At 43.5% G+C, this 12,091-nt stretch overlaps 1 protein-coding gene across 3 annotated transcripts in view; it reads left to right on the top strand.

Annotated features, from left to right (window-relative positions):
• The window catches only part of LOC126141630 (probable cytochrome P450 6a13), a 173,468-nt gene that overhangs the window by 38,725 nt on the left and 122,652 nt on the right, over window positions 1-12,091 (top strand). For 2 of the 3 annotated variants that reach the window (XM_049915268.1, XM_049915269.1), the window contains exon 5: window positions 9,466-9,687. The exons of the other annotated variant lie outside the window; for it this stretch is intronic. In XM_049915268.1, the coding sequence (XP_049771225.1) occupies window positions 9,466-9,687 (222 nt within the window). The remainder of the gene's footprint in view (window positions 1-9,465; window positions 9,688-12,091) is intronic. 3 annotated transcript variants of the gene reach the window in all.

The raw sequence follows: 12,091 nt of genomic DNA, 5'->3' as shown, positions 1-12,091 counted from the left end.
GGTCACTGTACGAGAGATAAATTTTAATATAAACATTTAAACATTACGTGGACTGCGATTTCTCGTGAAACGCACTAACTGACACGGCTTCATTACTGTCGCTTTTTTCTCTTCTGCATTATGGTGACACAGAGAACTATATATTACGTATTATGATGATAGCCGAGGTGCTACAAGAGTATTAAACCACAGCTTACAGAGAAAGTTGTAACAAAACAATGCAGAATAATTGAAGATTACATTAACGTGCACATGCTGTTCGAATGAAGTATAATAACAATTATAGACGTTTCAAATAGGAGAAAAGTAGTGCAACCATAAATTGTGTTATCCGTTACATATGAATGAATGCAAAATTTTAATGGCCATAAGGTACGGCAGGCCAACGGAGAATGTACGAAGGCTAAATTCTGATGAAGAAAGTCTGGATAATCTAATAAGAGCGAAAGTACAACACACATAAACGTGTGTGACAATGACCCTAACCAACACAAGGTATATATAACACGTATATTGCTGTAGAAATTCGTGGTATATGGAAGTGATTGTAATTGTAGTCTGGGTATGCAGGCCTGCCTGTATGGGATGTATGCATATTAAAAGTGGGGATGTGCTTAGCTGTACCTAATAAACTGGAACCAAACCAACGGCAAGACGTAGTCAATAGCTTTATTGGGCGATAGGAATGGTAACGTTACTGATGACAATGCCACTAAGAAAGAGTTACCAAAAACGGCTATCCGAAATACCTCCACCAAAGAAGTCGAAGTAAATTTTATAGAATTCACACCAAGAACAGCTGCAACCATAAGTAATTTAGACGTAGATATCGTCGGTGTAGCGAAGCAGATTAATCAGTTAATGAAGGCAATGCCTCCGGCCCATACAGTGTATCAGTTAAGTTCCTTTCAGAGTATGCCGATACTATAGCTCCGTACTTGGCAATCAGATACAATCGCTCGCTGGTCGAAAGATCCGTACTTCAAGAATGGACGTTTGCACAGGTGATAGCAATACTCAAGAAAGGAAATAGGAGTAATCCGGTGCATTACATGTGCGTATCATTAACGTCGATTTGCAGGACGGTTTTGTAACATACACTACCGGTCGAAGATTGTGAATTACTTCGATTAAACGCCAATAGCCAACACATCAGTACTGTTCTTGTGAAACGCAGCTAGTTCTTTATTCACACGAACTGAGTACAGTCGATAGGGTTCCCACACTGATTCCTTATTTTTGTATTTCCAGAAGACTTTCGACACCGTTCCTCACAACCAACTTGTAATCAAACTGGGTGCGTACGGAGTGTAGACTCATTTGTGCGGCTGAATCCGTGATTGCGTGATTTCTGGTCACAGTCGTAAAAAATGACGGAAAGTCATAGACTAAAACATAAGTAATATTTGGCGTTGCAGAAGGAAGTGTTATAGGCCCTTTGCTGTTCCTGATCCATATAAACTCCCTAAGAGACAATCTGAGCAGCTTCCTTCGATTTCTTGCAGCTCTTGCTGTCATTTACTGTAGATAATGAAAAGTGTGAATTCATCCTGAAACGCTCCCAATTAGTTTGGATATTATTGATCACCGAATATCAGCGTAATAAATGAGCTACACTTTCAGTGTCCTAAAGATAAAGGGCCGATCGGCTAATACTCGTGAGGGAGTTGTTTCACATAGGTGTTTCTGCTGCTGAATAATGCATTAACACAGTCAACAAGTGTGTATCGTAATAATAATCACTACGGTGTTGTGCTGTAAATTAGGTGTCATATTCTTGATTTTACAGAACTATGAGGCATTTAATTTCGTTGCCTATCGTCCGCCCCCATTAGCTGAGTGATCAGTGCGGCGGAATACCACGCCAAGGAGCCCGGGTTCGATTCCTGGCTGGGACAGGAGATTTTTCCCGCTCAGGGATAGGGTGATGTGTTGTCCTCATCATCATTTCGTCGCCATCTCCGACGTGCAAGTCACGCAATGTGGCGTCGAATGCAATAAGTACTTGTCCTCGGAGGCCCGAATGCAGGACTCACGGCTCACAATGTCGTACGCTCATTTTGTTGCCTAACAATTTAATAATGTTTCCAGAATGAGATTTTCACTCTGCAGCGGAGTGTGCGCTGATATGAAACTTCCTGGCAGATTAAAACTGTGTTCCCCTACCGAGACTCGAACTCGGGACCTTTGCCTAACGTCCCGAATTCGAGTCTCGGTCGGGCACACAGTTTTAATCTGCCAGGAAGTTTCACATCAGCGCACACTCCGCTGCAGAGTGAAAAATCTCATTCTGGAAACATCCCCCATGCTGTGGCTAAGCCATGTGTCCGCAGTATCCTTTCTTTCAGTAGTGCTAGTTCTGCAAGGTTCGCAGGAGAGCTTCTGTAAAGTTTGGAAGGTAGGAGACGAGACACTGGCAGAAATAAAGCTGTGAGGACCGGGCGTGAGTCGTGCTCCGGTAGCTCAGATGGTAAAGGCAAAGGTCCCGAGTTCGAGTCTCGGTCGGGCACGCAGTTTTAATCTGCCAGGAAGTTTCGATTTAATAATAGTTACCGTCATCATAGGTCACTCTTTGCTATCTTCACAGGCTATAGCATTAATTAGCATAAAATCCGGTAAGTTAGCAAATCTGTAGCAGGATCCTATGGGACCAAATTGCTGAGGTCATCGGTCCCTATGCTTATGCACTACTTAATCTAACTTAAACTTACACTATGGATAACACACAAATCCATGGCCGAGGGAGGACTCGAGACTCCGACTGGGGTGGTGGGAGGGGGGGGGAGGAGAATCGTGAAACGTGACGAGGCGCCCTAGATCTTGCGGCTACCCCACACGTCCATTAGCATAAAGACATCACAGCATTCACTGCGGTCCAGTTGTAAGTGACCGGCGTGGTTGCCGCGAAACGAGTAACCACGGTGCGATGTAGATGATAAAACACTTCAAAATCAACTCTTTTGTTGTATTATTGGTAAATTACTGAAGGCCAACCAGCGGCGTCGAAGACACAATCAATCGATAATACGTATGACGGATGGCCTTCCGCCATTACACCACATAGCTCATCCTGCTCGCGAAGAGCTCTATTAGCGACTTCTGCCACTGTACACTGTACATTGTCTGCCACTGTACACTGTACATTGTCTGCACTTCTCTCACTAACAATTGCTGTATCTCTCTGGCGCTCTTGGAACCAGATTGTCAACATCTAGCCTATATGGATGTGTGTGAGGATAAAACTACATTTCTCTTTATGTTGGTGGTTGTGGATTTCTTACAATCAATACGACTACCAAAACGAATGCGCAAAATTTCGGTTACTCGAAAAATCACACAAATCAGAAGGTTGTGAATTCGGCTAAGTGCTTATGGATAACGAGTACGAGTAACTGAAATGGGAACAGTCATTCAGGAGACGCTGTGGAGAAAGTGAGCCAAAGATTACAATTTATTGGCAGAATAACTACAAAATAAAACAGGTTTACTAAAGAGACTGCGTACAAAATGCTTGTCCATCTTCACCCGCAGCACTGCCGGTCGGTGTGGGATCCGCATCAGATAGAATTGACGGAGGCCATTGAAACAGTTCAAAGTGAAGCAGCTCGCTTTGTATCACCTTGATATAGGGGAGAGAGTGTCATGGATATGATATTCGAATTGGGGTAGCAGTCATTAAAAGAAAGGCGTTTCTCGGTGCGACAGAATCTTCTAATGAAACTTCAACCAACAAAGTTCTTCCCCGAACGTGAAAATATTTTGTAGTCCCTCGCCTAAACAGGGTGTTTCCATCTCAGGGTGGAAACATTTAACAGATCACAGAGGATGTTTCACTAAAGAATTTGAGGTAGGGAACTTGGGGTTGGAGAAGCCAGCTAAAGGAAATAATAGGAATAAAATCACATTACTGTGTGCTTTTTACTTACAATCAACAGTTAACTGCAAATAGCACCATTGACGCAATGAACGTACGATTTGCACTGTATCTTACAAAATGTGCTGAAACTAACGGCCATCACCTCAATGCAAGCATAACATCGGGGAACAAGATTCACCTAAATGCAAGCATGACATCTGCGAACAAGATTCGAGCTCACCCTGACAACTATCCCTGGTTTGTTTCGAATCACATTACAGGCCGCTACAATTCTGGCAACTAATTCCATCTCCACATCTATTGGAGTCTCATACACTTTAGATATCCCCGTAGCAAATAATTAAGGGCAACTAATTACATCTCCGTATCTATTGGAGTCTCATACACTTCAGATATCCTCATAGGAAATAATCACCGGCAACTAATTCCATCGCCGTATCTATTGGAGTCTCATACACTTTAGATATCCCCATAGGAAATAATCAAGGACAACTAATTACATCTCCGTATCTATTGGAGTCTCATACACTTTAGATATCCCCGTAGGAAATAATCAAGGGCAACTAATTCCATCTCCGTATCTATTGGAGTCTCATACACTTTAGATATCCTCATAGGAAATAAAAAAGGGCAACTAATTCCATCTCCGTATCTAGTGGAGTCTCATGCACTTTAGATATCCTCATAGGAAATAAAAAAGGGCAACTAATTCCATCTCCGTATCTAGTGGAGTCTCATACACTTTAGATATCCTCATAGGAAATAATCAAGGGCCACTAATTCCATCTCCGTATCTATTGGAGTCTCATACACTTTAGATATCCTCATAGGAAATAATCAAGGGCAACTAATTCCATCTCCGTATCTAGTGCAGTCTCATACACTTTAGATATCCTCATAGGAAATAATCAAGGGCAACAAATTCCATCTCCGTATCTATTGGAGTCTCATACACTTTAGATATCCCCGTAGGAAATAATCAAGGGCAAGTAATTCTATCTCCGTATCTATTGGAGTCACATACACTTCAGATATCCTCATAGGAAATAATCAAGGGCGACTAATTCCATCTCCGTATCTATTGGAGTCTCATACACTTCAGATATCCTCATAGGAAATAATCAAGGGCAACTAATTCCATCCCGTAGGCAATAATCAAGTGCAACTAATTCCATCCCGTAGGAAATAATCAAGGGCAACTAATTCCATCTCCATATCTATTGGAGTCTCATATACTTTAGATATCCCCAGAGGAAATAATCAAGGGCATATAATTCCATCTCCGTATCTACTGGAGTCTCATACACTTCAATTATTCTCATAGGAAATAATCAAGGGCAACTAATTCCATCTCCGTAACTATTGGAGTCTCATACACTTTAGATATCCCCATAGGAAATAATCAAGGGCTACTCATACCATCTACATATCTACTGGAGTCTCATACACTTCAGATATCCGCATAGGAAATAATCAAGAGCAACTAATTCCATCTCCGTAACTATTGGAGTCTAATGGACTTTATACATCCCCATAACAAGTAATCAACGACGACTAATTCCATCTCCGTATCTAGTGGAGTCTCATACACTTTAGATATCACCGCAGGAAATCATCAAGGGCAACTAATTCCATCTCCATATCTAGTGGAGTCTCATACGCTTTAGATATCCCCATAGGAAATAATCAAGGGCCACTAATTCCATCTCCGTATCTAGTGGAGTTGCATGCACTTTAGATATCCGAACAGGAAATCATCAATGGCAACTAATTCCATCTCCGTTTCTAGTGGAGTCTCATACACTTTTGATATCCCCATAGGAAATACTCAAGGGCAACTAATTCCATCTCCATATCTATTGGAGTCTCATACACTTTAGATATCCCCGTAGGATATAATCAAGGGCAATTAATTCCATCTCCGTATCTACTGGAGTCTCATACACTTCAGTTATCCTCGTAGGAAATAATCAAGGGCAACTAATTCCATCTCCGTAACTATTGGAGTCTCATACACTTTAGATATCCCCATAGGAAATAATCAAGGGCAACTCATACCATCTCCAAATCTACTGGAGTCCCATACACTTCAGATATCCGCATAGGAAATAATCAAAAGCAACTAATTCCATCTCCGTATCTATTGGACTCTCACACACTTTAGATATCCCTGTAGGAAATAATCAAGGGCAACTAATTCCATCTCCATATCTATTGTAGTCTCATACACTTTAGATATCCGAGTAGGAGATAATAGAGGGCAACTATTTCCATCACCGTAACTATTGGAGTCTCATGCAATTTAGACATCCCCATAGGAAGTAATCAAGGGCGACTAATTCCATGTCCGTATCTAGTGGAGTCTCAGACACTTTAGATATCCCCATAGGAAATCATCAAGGGCAACTAATCCCATCTCCATATCTAGTGGAGTCTCATACACTTTAGATATCCCCATAGGAAATAAACAAGGGCCACTAACTCCGTCTCCATGTCTAGTGGAGTCTCATACACCTTAGGTATCCCCGTAGGAAATAATCAAGGGCAACTAATTCCATCTCCATATCTAGTGGAGTCGCGTACACTTGAGATATCCCTGTAGGAAATAATCAAGGGCGGCTAATTCCATCTCCGTAACTATTGGAGTCTAATGCACTTTAGACATCCCCCTAGGAAGTAATCAACGGCAACTAATTCCATCTCCGTATCTAGTGGAGTCTCATACACTTTAGATATCCCCGTAGGAAATCATCAAGGGCAACTAATTCCATCTCCGTATCTAGTGGAGTCTCGTACACTTGAGATATCCCCGTAGGAAATAATCAAGGGCGACTAATTCCATCTCCGTAACTATTGGAGTCTCATGCACTTTAGACATCCCCATAGGAATTAATCAAGGACGACTAATTCCATCTCCGTATCTAGTGGAGTCTCATACACTTTAGATATCCCCTAGGAAATCATCAAGGGCAACTAATCCCATCTCTGTATCTAGTGGAGTCTCATACACTTTAGATATCCCCGTAGGAAATAATCAAGGGCAACTAATTCCATCTCCGTATCTAGTGGAGTCTCGTACACTTGAGATATCCCCGTAGGAAATAATCAAGGGTGACTAATTCCATCTCCGTAACTATTGGAGTCCAATGCACTTTAGACATCCCCATAGGAAGTAATCAAGGGCGACTGATTCCAACTCCGTATCTAGTGGAGTCTCATACACTTTAGATATCCCCGTAGGAAACAATCAAGGGCAACCAATTCCATCTCCGTATCTAGTGGAGTCTCATACACTTTAGATATCCCCGTAGGAAATAATCAGGGGTCACTAATTCCATCTCCGTATCTAGTGGAGTCTCATGCACTTTAGGCATCCCCATAGGAAATAATAAAGGGGACTCTGCGCAGGCCATGGAATAGCATCTCCCCGTCCAGTCCAGGGACCTAGAGATGCAGCATTCGGACGGTCGCAAAGATACACACCGAAGTGAGTCAGTGCACCATCTTGCTGTATCCGCATGGACTCATGAACAGCCACCAACGCAGGTAGAACCCTTCGCACCAACCTCATAACTTCCTGGTAATCAGGCTCGACCTCCCCGTTTCTTTCCAGGAAATGAAGGATGTACACGTAAATAAACAACACAGTAGGGGTAAACTCTTACGTATGTTAGTCATAAATAAGCTGGAAAACAGTAACGCCAGACAAAGCGGTAGGAAGGTTTATATTTCCATACCTCATTAAGCTGGCTTCTCCGACCCCAGGTTTCCTACCTCGAATTGTTCACCCGAGCATTCTCTGTCTCCTGCTACATTTTCGCACGCTCTTACGGAAACACACTACGTAGAGAGAAATTATCATCGTTAAAAAAAATGAGAGAAATGGAACTCGCAAGGGAAGATTTGTGTTCGTTTCTCCTATGCGCTGTTCGGGAGTGGAACGTAAGAGAACCAGTCTGAAGTAGGTTCGATAAATCCTTTGCCAAACAACTGCAGACTGCACAGTAGTCATATAGTAGTAGAAGTACGATAAGGGTTTTAGGCCAATAGCTCTAGAGAGGTGGTGAGAATATGCAAGATGACTTAGCTAAGCTGTGGACATCGAATATTTCTATAACCGTTAAATTATTGTTATTCTATTTTCACAGAGATGAATTGTAAGGGAATCCTCACAGAAGGAAGTATAATATCCCGACATAGCTGCACAAATTACAGAAATATCGCTATCAAATTCGCTTTTTCATACGAAAATACAGATTTGGAGAAGCAGGCAAGTCCTAAGTTCTACATATCGTAATTTATCCGAAATGACACATCAAATCTGGAACACAGAAACTAGATTTAGTTTGTCTCTTTGCAGTTTACAAGACACACAGCAGAATTTAATACAGTTCTTATTGATAAAGCGAAATTGATAGCGGTAACTTGTAAATAATATAACTACATGCAACAGTATACTAGACGTAGTTTGATAAAGAGTTTCTTATAATCAGAGCGAGAACAGAATTATGGTATCATAAAAGGTTCCGCGTGTACGAGGTTCATTTCGAAAGTTCTGCACACTGTAAGTCAGAATTGAAGAAAATGATTTATTTTACAAAATATCTCTACAGGCCTTCAATATAATCCTCATTCTAGCATCTGACAGCTTCACAACGCTATGGCAACTTCTGCGTTTCGAATAGGGAACCTTCATTGTTGTGCTGTCTGATTACTCCGCATCACATCATTTGCATCAAAACGTTTCCCACGGAGTATTTTCTCGGGATACAAATCAACGATTGACGGCTCCATATCAGACTGTATAGTGGATGGGGTAGTATTTCCCACCCACATTTGTCGAATATTTCACTGGTAGGGCAATATGCTGTCTTTAAATATCGCGCAAAAATGAGCTACAATTTTTCTCGTCTTTAACTTTTTCAAGTTTGATTCTTAAAACTGAAGCGACAGGCATTCTGGCCTTATATGTAATTTCCTCACATGTTTTTCGACGATCTTCTCTCAAACTAACGTTAATAACAGGCTGAGAGTCGTAGTCTCTTGCAGTTGATAGCCTTCCACTTCTCCGATTGTCCTCAGTGTTCACCCGACCCTTACTGAAACGAGTACAACACTGTAATACTCTGCTAAGGTCCATTACACTATTTCGACACATTCCTCTCAAAGTGATATAAATTTCCACTGGGTTCCTTCCACGCAAGGATTCGGTTTTGATGAAGGAAATCTAGTCAGTAGGTGCAATCCGATCTAACTTTAGCTTCAATTTTAAAACTGAACTACTCGTGACACAACCACGCAAATTAGAAAACAGGTCACACCTAAGCTGTCACTCACAACTGACGTGACTTTCAATTTCATCATGCCACAGAAACGGTCGAGCATGTGCAGCGTGCAGGCGTTCTGAAATGATGCAGGCATTTCCGGTGAAGTGCCTTGCTGAATTACAATATTTTATATATACAGCGATTCAGAAAGACTTAGCTGTAGATGGGCGAATGGCTGAACTGCTTATTTATTTTGTGAAAGCAAATAACTGAGTGTAGTGTATAGCTCTACCAGACTAACGTCGGTCTACCTTGTTTCAGCGTTCACAGACGACCTGTTCGCAGCGCAGTGTTTCGTTTTCTTCGTGGCTGGTTTCGAGACGTCTTCCACGACGATGAGTTTCTGCATCCACGAGTTGGCAGTCAAACCGGACATCCAGGACCGCCTCAGGGCTGAAGTAGACAGCGTGCTGAGCAAACACGGCGGCAAGGTGACGTACGATGCCGTACAGGAGATGACCTATCTGGACATGGTGGTCGCAGGTGAGGCTGCCACTATTCTTATAAGGAATTCTCCAACCACCGAGTTTAAACACACCTGTAGAAAGTGAGTAAGTCACGCCTATAAACACGAGCCATGTGAACACAATGATAAAAAGCACCTGGTTTGTAAGCCAACTGCCAGTGTTGAGATAGTGAACTCCGACAAAAGATGATGAATACGACACTTGTCAAAACATCGCAGAATCTCAACAATTCCACCCTGCTGGAAAACCGAGATTTTCATTCACACCAGTTAACACAATATTTGCCGTGAAACTAATAGGCGACGATTAAGGAAATGATTTAAAGCACTGTGCTGTTGACAGATATGAGATCAGTTTTCTTTTTTTGTTATTATTATTATTGTTACTAAGCCCCTCCACAAGTTCGCTGCTGTCCTCCATATTTTCCTATCGTTAACTACTACACGCAACGTTCTCTACAAGTTGTTATGTACACTCCTGGAAATGGAAAAAAGAACACATTGACACCGGTGTGTCAGACCCACCATACTTGCTCCGGACACTGCGAGAGGGCTGTACAAGCAATGATCACACGCACGGCACAGCGGACACACCAGGTATCGCGGTGTTGGCCGTCGAATGGCGCTAGCTGCGAAGCATTTGTGCACCGCCGCCGTCAGTGTCAGCCAGTTTGCCGAGGCATACGGAGCTCCATCGCAGTCTTTAACACTGGTAGCATGCCGCGACAGCTGGACGTGAACCGTATGTGCAGTTGACGGACTTTGAGCGAGGGCGTATAGTGGGCATGCGGGAGGCCGGGTGGACGTACCGCCGAATTGCTGAACACGTGGGGCATGAGGTGTCCACAGTACATCGATGTTGTCGCCAGTGGTCGGCGGAAGGTGCACATGCCCGTCGACCTGGGACCGGACCGCAGCGACGCACGGATGCACGCCAAGACCGTAGGATCCTACGCAGTGACGTAGGGGACCGCACCGCCACTTCCCAGCAAATTAGGGACACTGTTGCTCCTGGGGAATCGGCGAGGACCATTCGCAACCGTCTCCATGAAGCTGGGCTACGGTCCCGCACACCGTTAGGCCGTCTTCCGCTCACGCCCCATCATCGTGCAGCCCGCCTTCAGTGGCGTCGCGACAGGCGTGAATGGAGGGACGAATGGAGACGTGTCGTCTTCAGCGATGAGAGTCGCTTCTGCCTTGGTGCCAATGATGGTCGTATGCGTGTTTGGCGCCCTGCAGGTGAGCGCCACAATCAGGACTGCATACGACCGAGGCACACAGGGCCAACACCCGGCATCATGGTGTGGGGAGCGATCTCCTACACTGGCCGTACACCACTGGTGATCGTCGAGGGGACACTGAATAGTGCACGGTACATCCAAACCGTCATCGAACCCATCGTTCTACCATTCCTAGACCGGCAAGGGAACTTGCTGTTCCAACAGGACAATGCACGTCCGCATGTATCCCGTGCCACCCAACGTGCTCTAGAAGGTGTAAGTCAACTACCCTGGCCAGCAAGATCTCCGGATCTGTCCCCCATTGAGCATGTTTGGGACTGGATGAAGCGTCGTCTCACGCGGTCTGCACGTCCAGCACGAACGCTGGTCCAACTGAGGCGCCAGGTGGAAATGGCATGGCAAGCCGTTCCACAGGACTACATCCAGCATCTCCATGGGAGAATAGCAGCCTGCATTGCTGCGAAAGGTGGATATACACTGTACTAGTGCCGACATTGTGCATGCTCTGTTGCCTGTGTCTATGTGCCTGTGGTTCTGTCAGTGTGATCATGTGATGTATCTGACCCCAGGAATGTGTCAATAAAGTTTCCCCTTCCTGGGACAATGAATTCACGGTGTTCTTATTTCAATTTCCAGGAGTGTATATTCTAGTCCCAGAGTCAAGAAAATTTTTCATGTACGCCGAAGTTAGAAGTCTCACTGACCTCTAACACCTCCTGGTAAAGGCCTTCCTTAGACTTCTTTCCGCACCTATCCTCTAGCAGTTCTCTGTTTCATACTTCATTTTCCCACATAATTTTTAAAGTTCTTCGATATCACCACATTTCAACTGTTCCCAGATTCTACTTGTCTAGATTTGTGACTGTCCATGGTTTACTTCTTTAGAATAGTGTATGCGAATCGAACGTTAACGGAAACATCTTCCTCATTCCCTTATCAATAACTGACCATATTTAAGCTCCTTTATTCAGAAAATAATCAACTTCTAATGCATTCTCTGCCTCAGTCATCCTGAGGAATCTTGCCAGCTAGATACCAAAATTCTCGGACTCTTTCCGCTAATGTATCGTTCGCAGCTCTTTAATTTTAAATAAGTCACTATTGTCCTTTCCACTACTGCTCATCACCTTCTTCTTCGCCGTGTTTATGCTTCACTTGTACTTCCAAGTTTTCATTACGA

Source organism: Schistocerca cancellata, unplaced genomic scaffold (genome assembly GCF_023864275.1).
Source record: "Schistocerca cancellata isolate TAMUIC-IGC-003103 unplaced genomic scaffold, iqSchCanc2.1 HiC_scaffold_732, whole genome shotgun sequence".
NCBI lineage: Eukaryota > Metazoa > Arthropoda > Insecta > Orthoptera > Acrididae > Schistocerca > Schistocerca cancellata.
The sequence above is the reverse complement of the archived record's forward strand: the minus strand, read 5'-3'. Positions and strand labels throughout refer to the sequence as shown.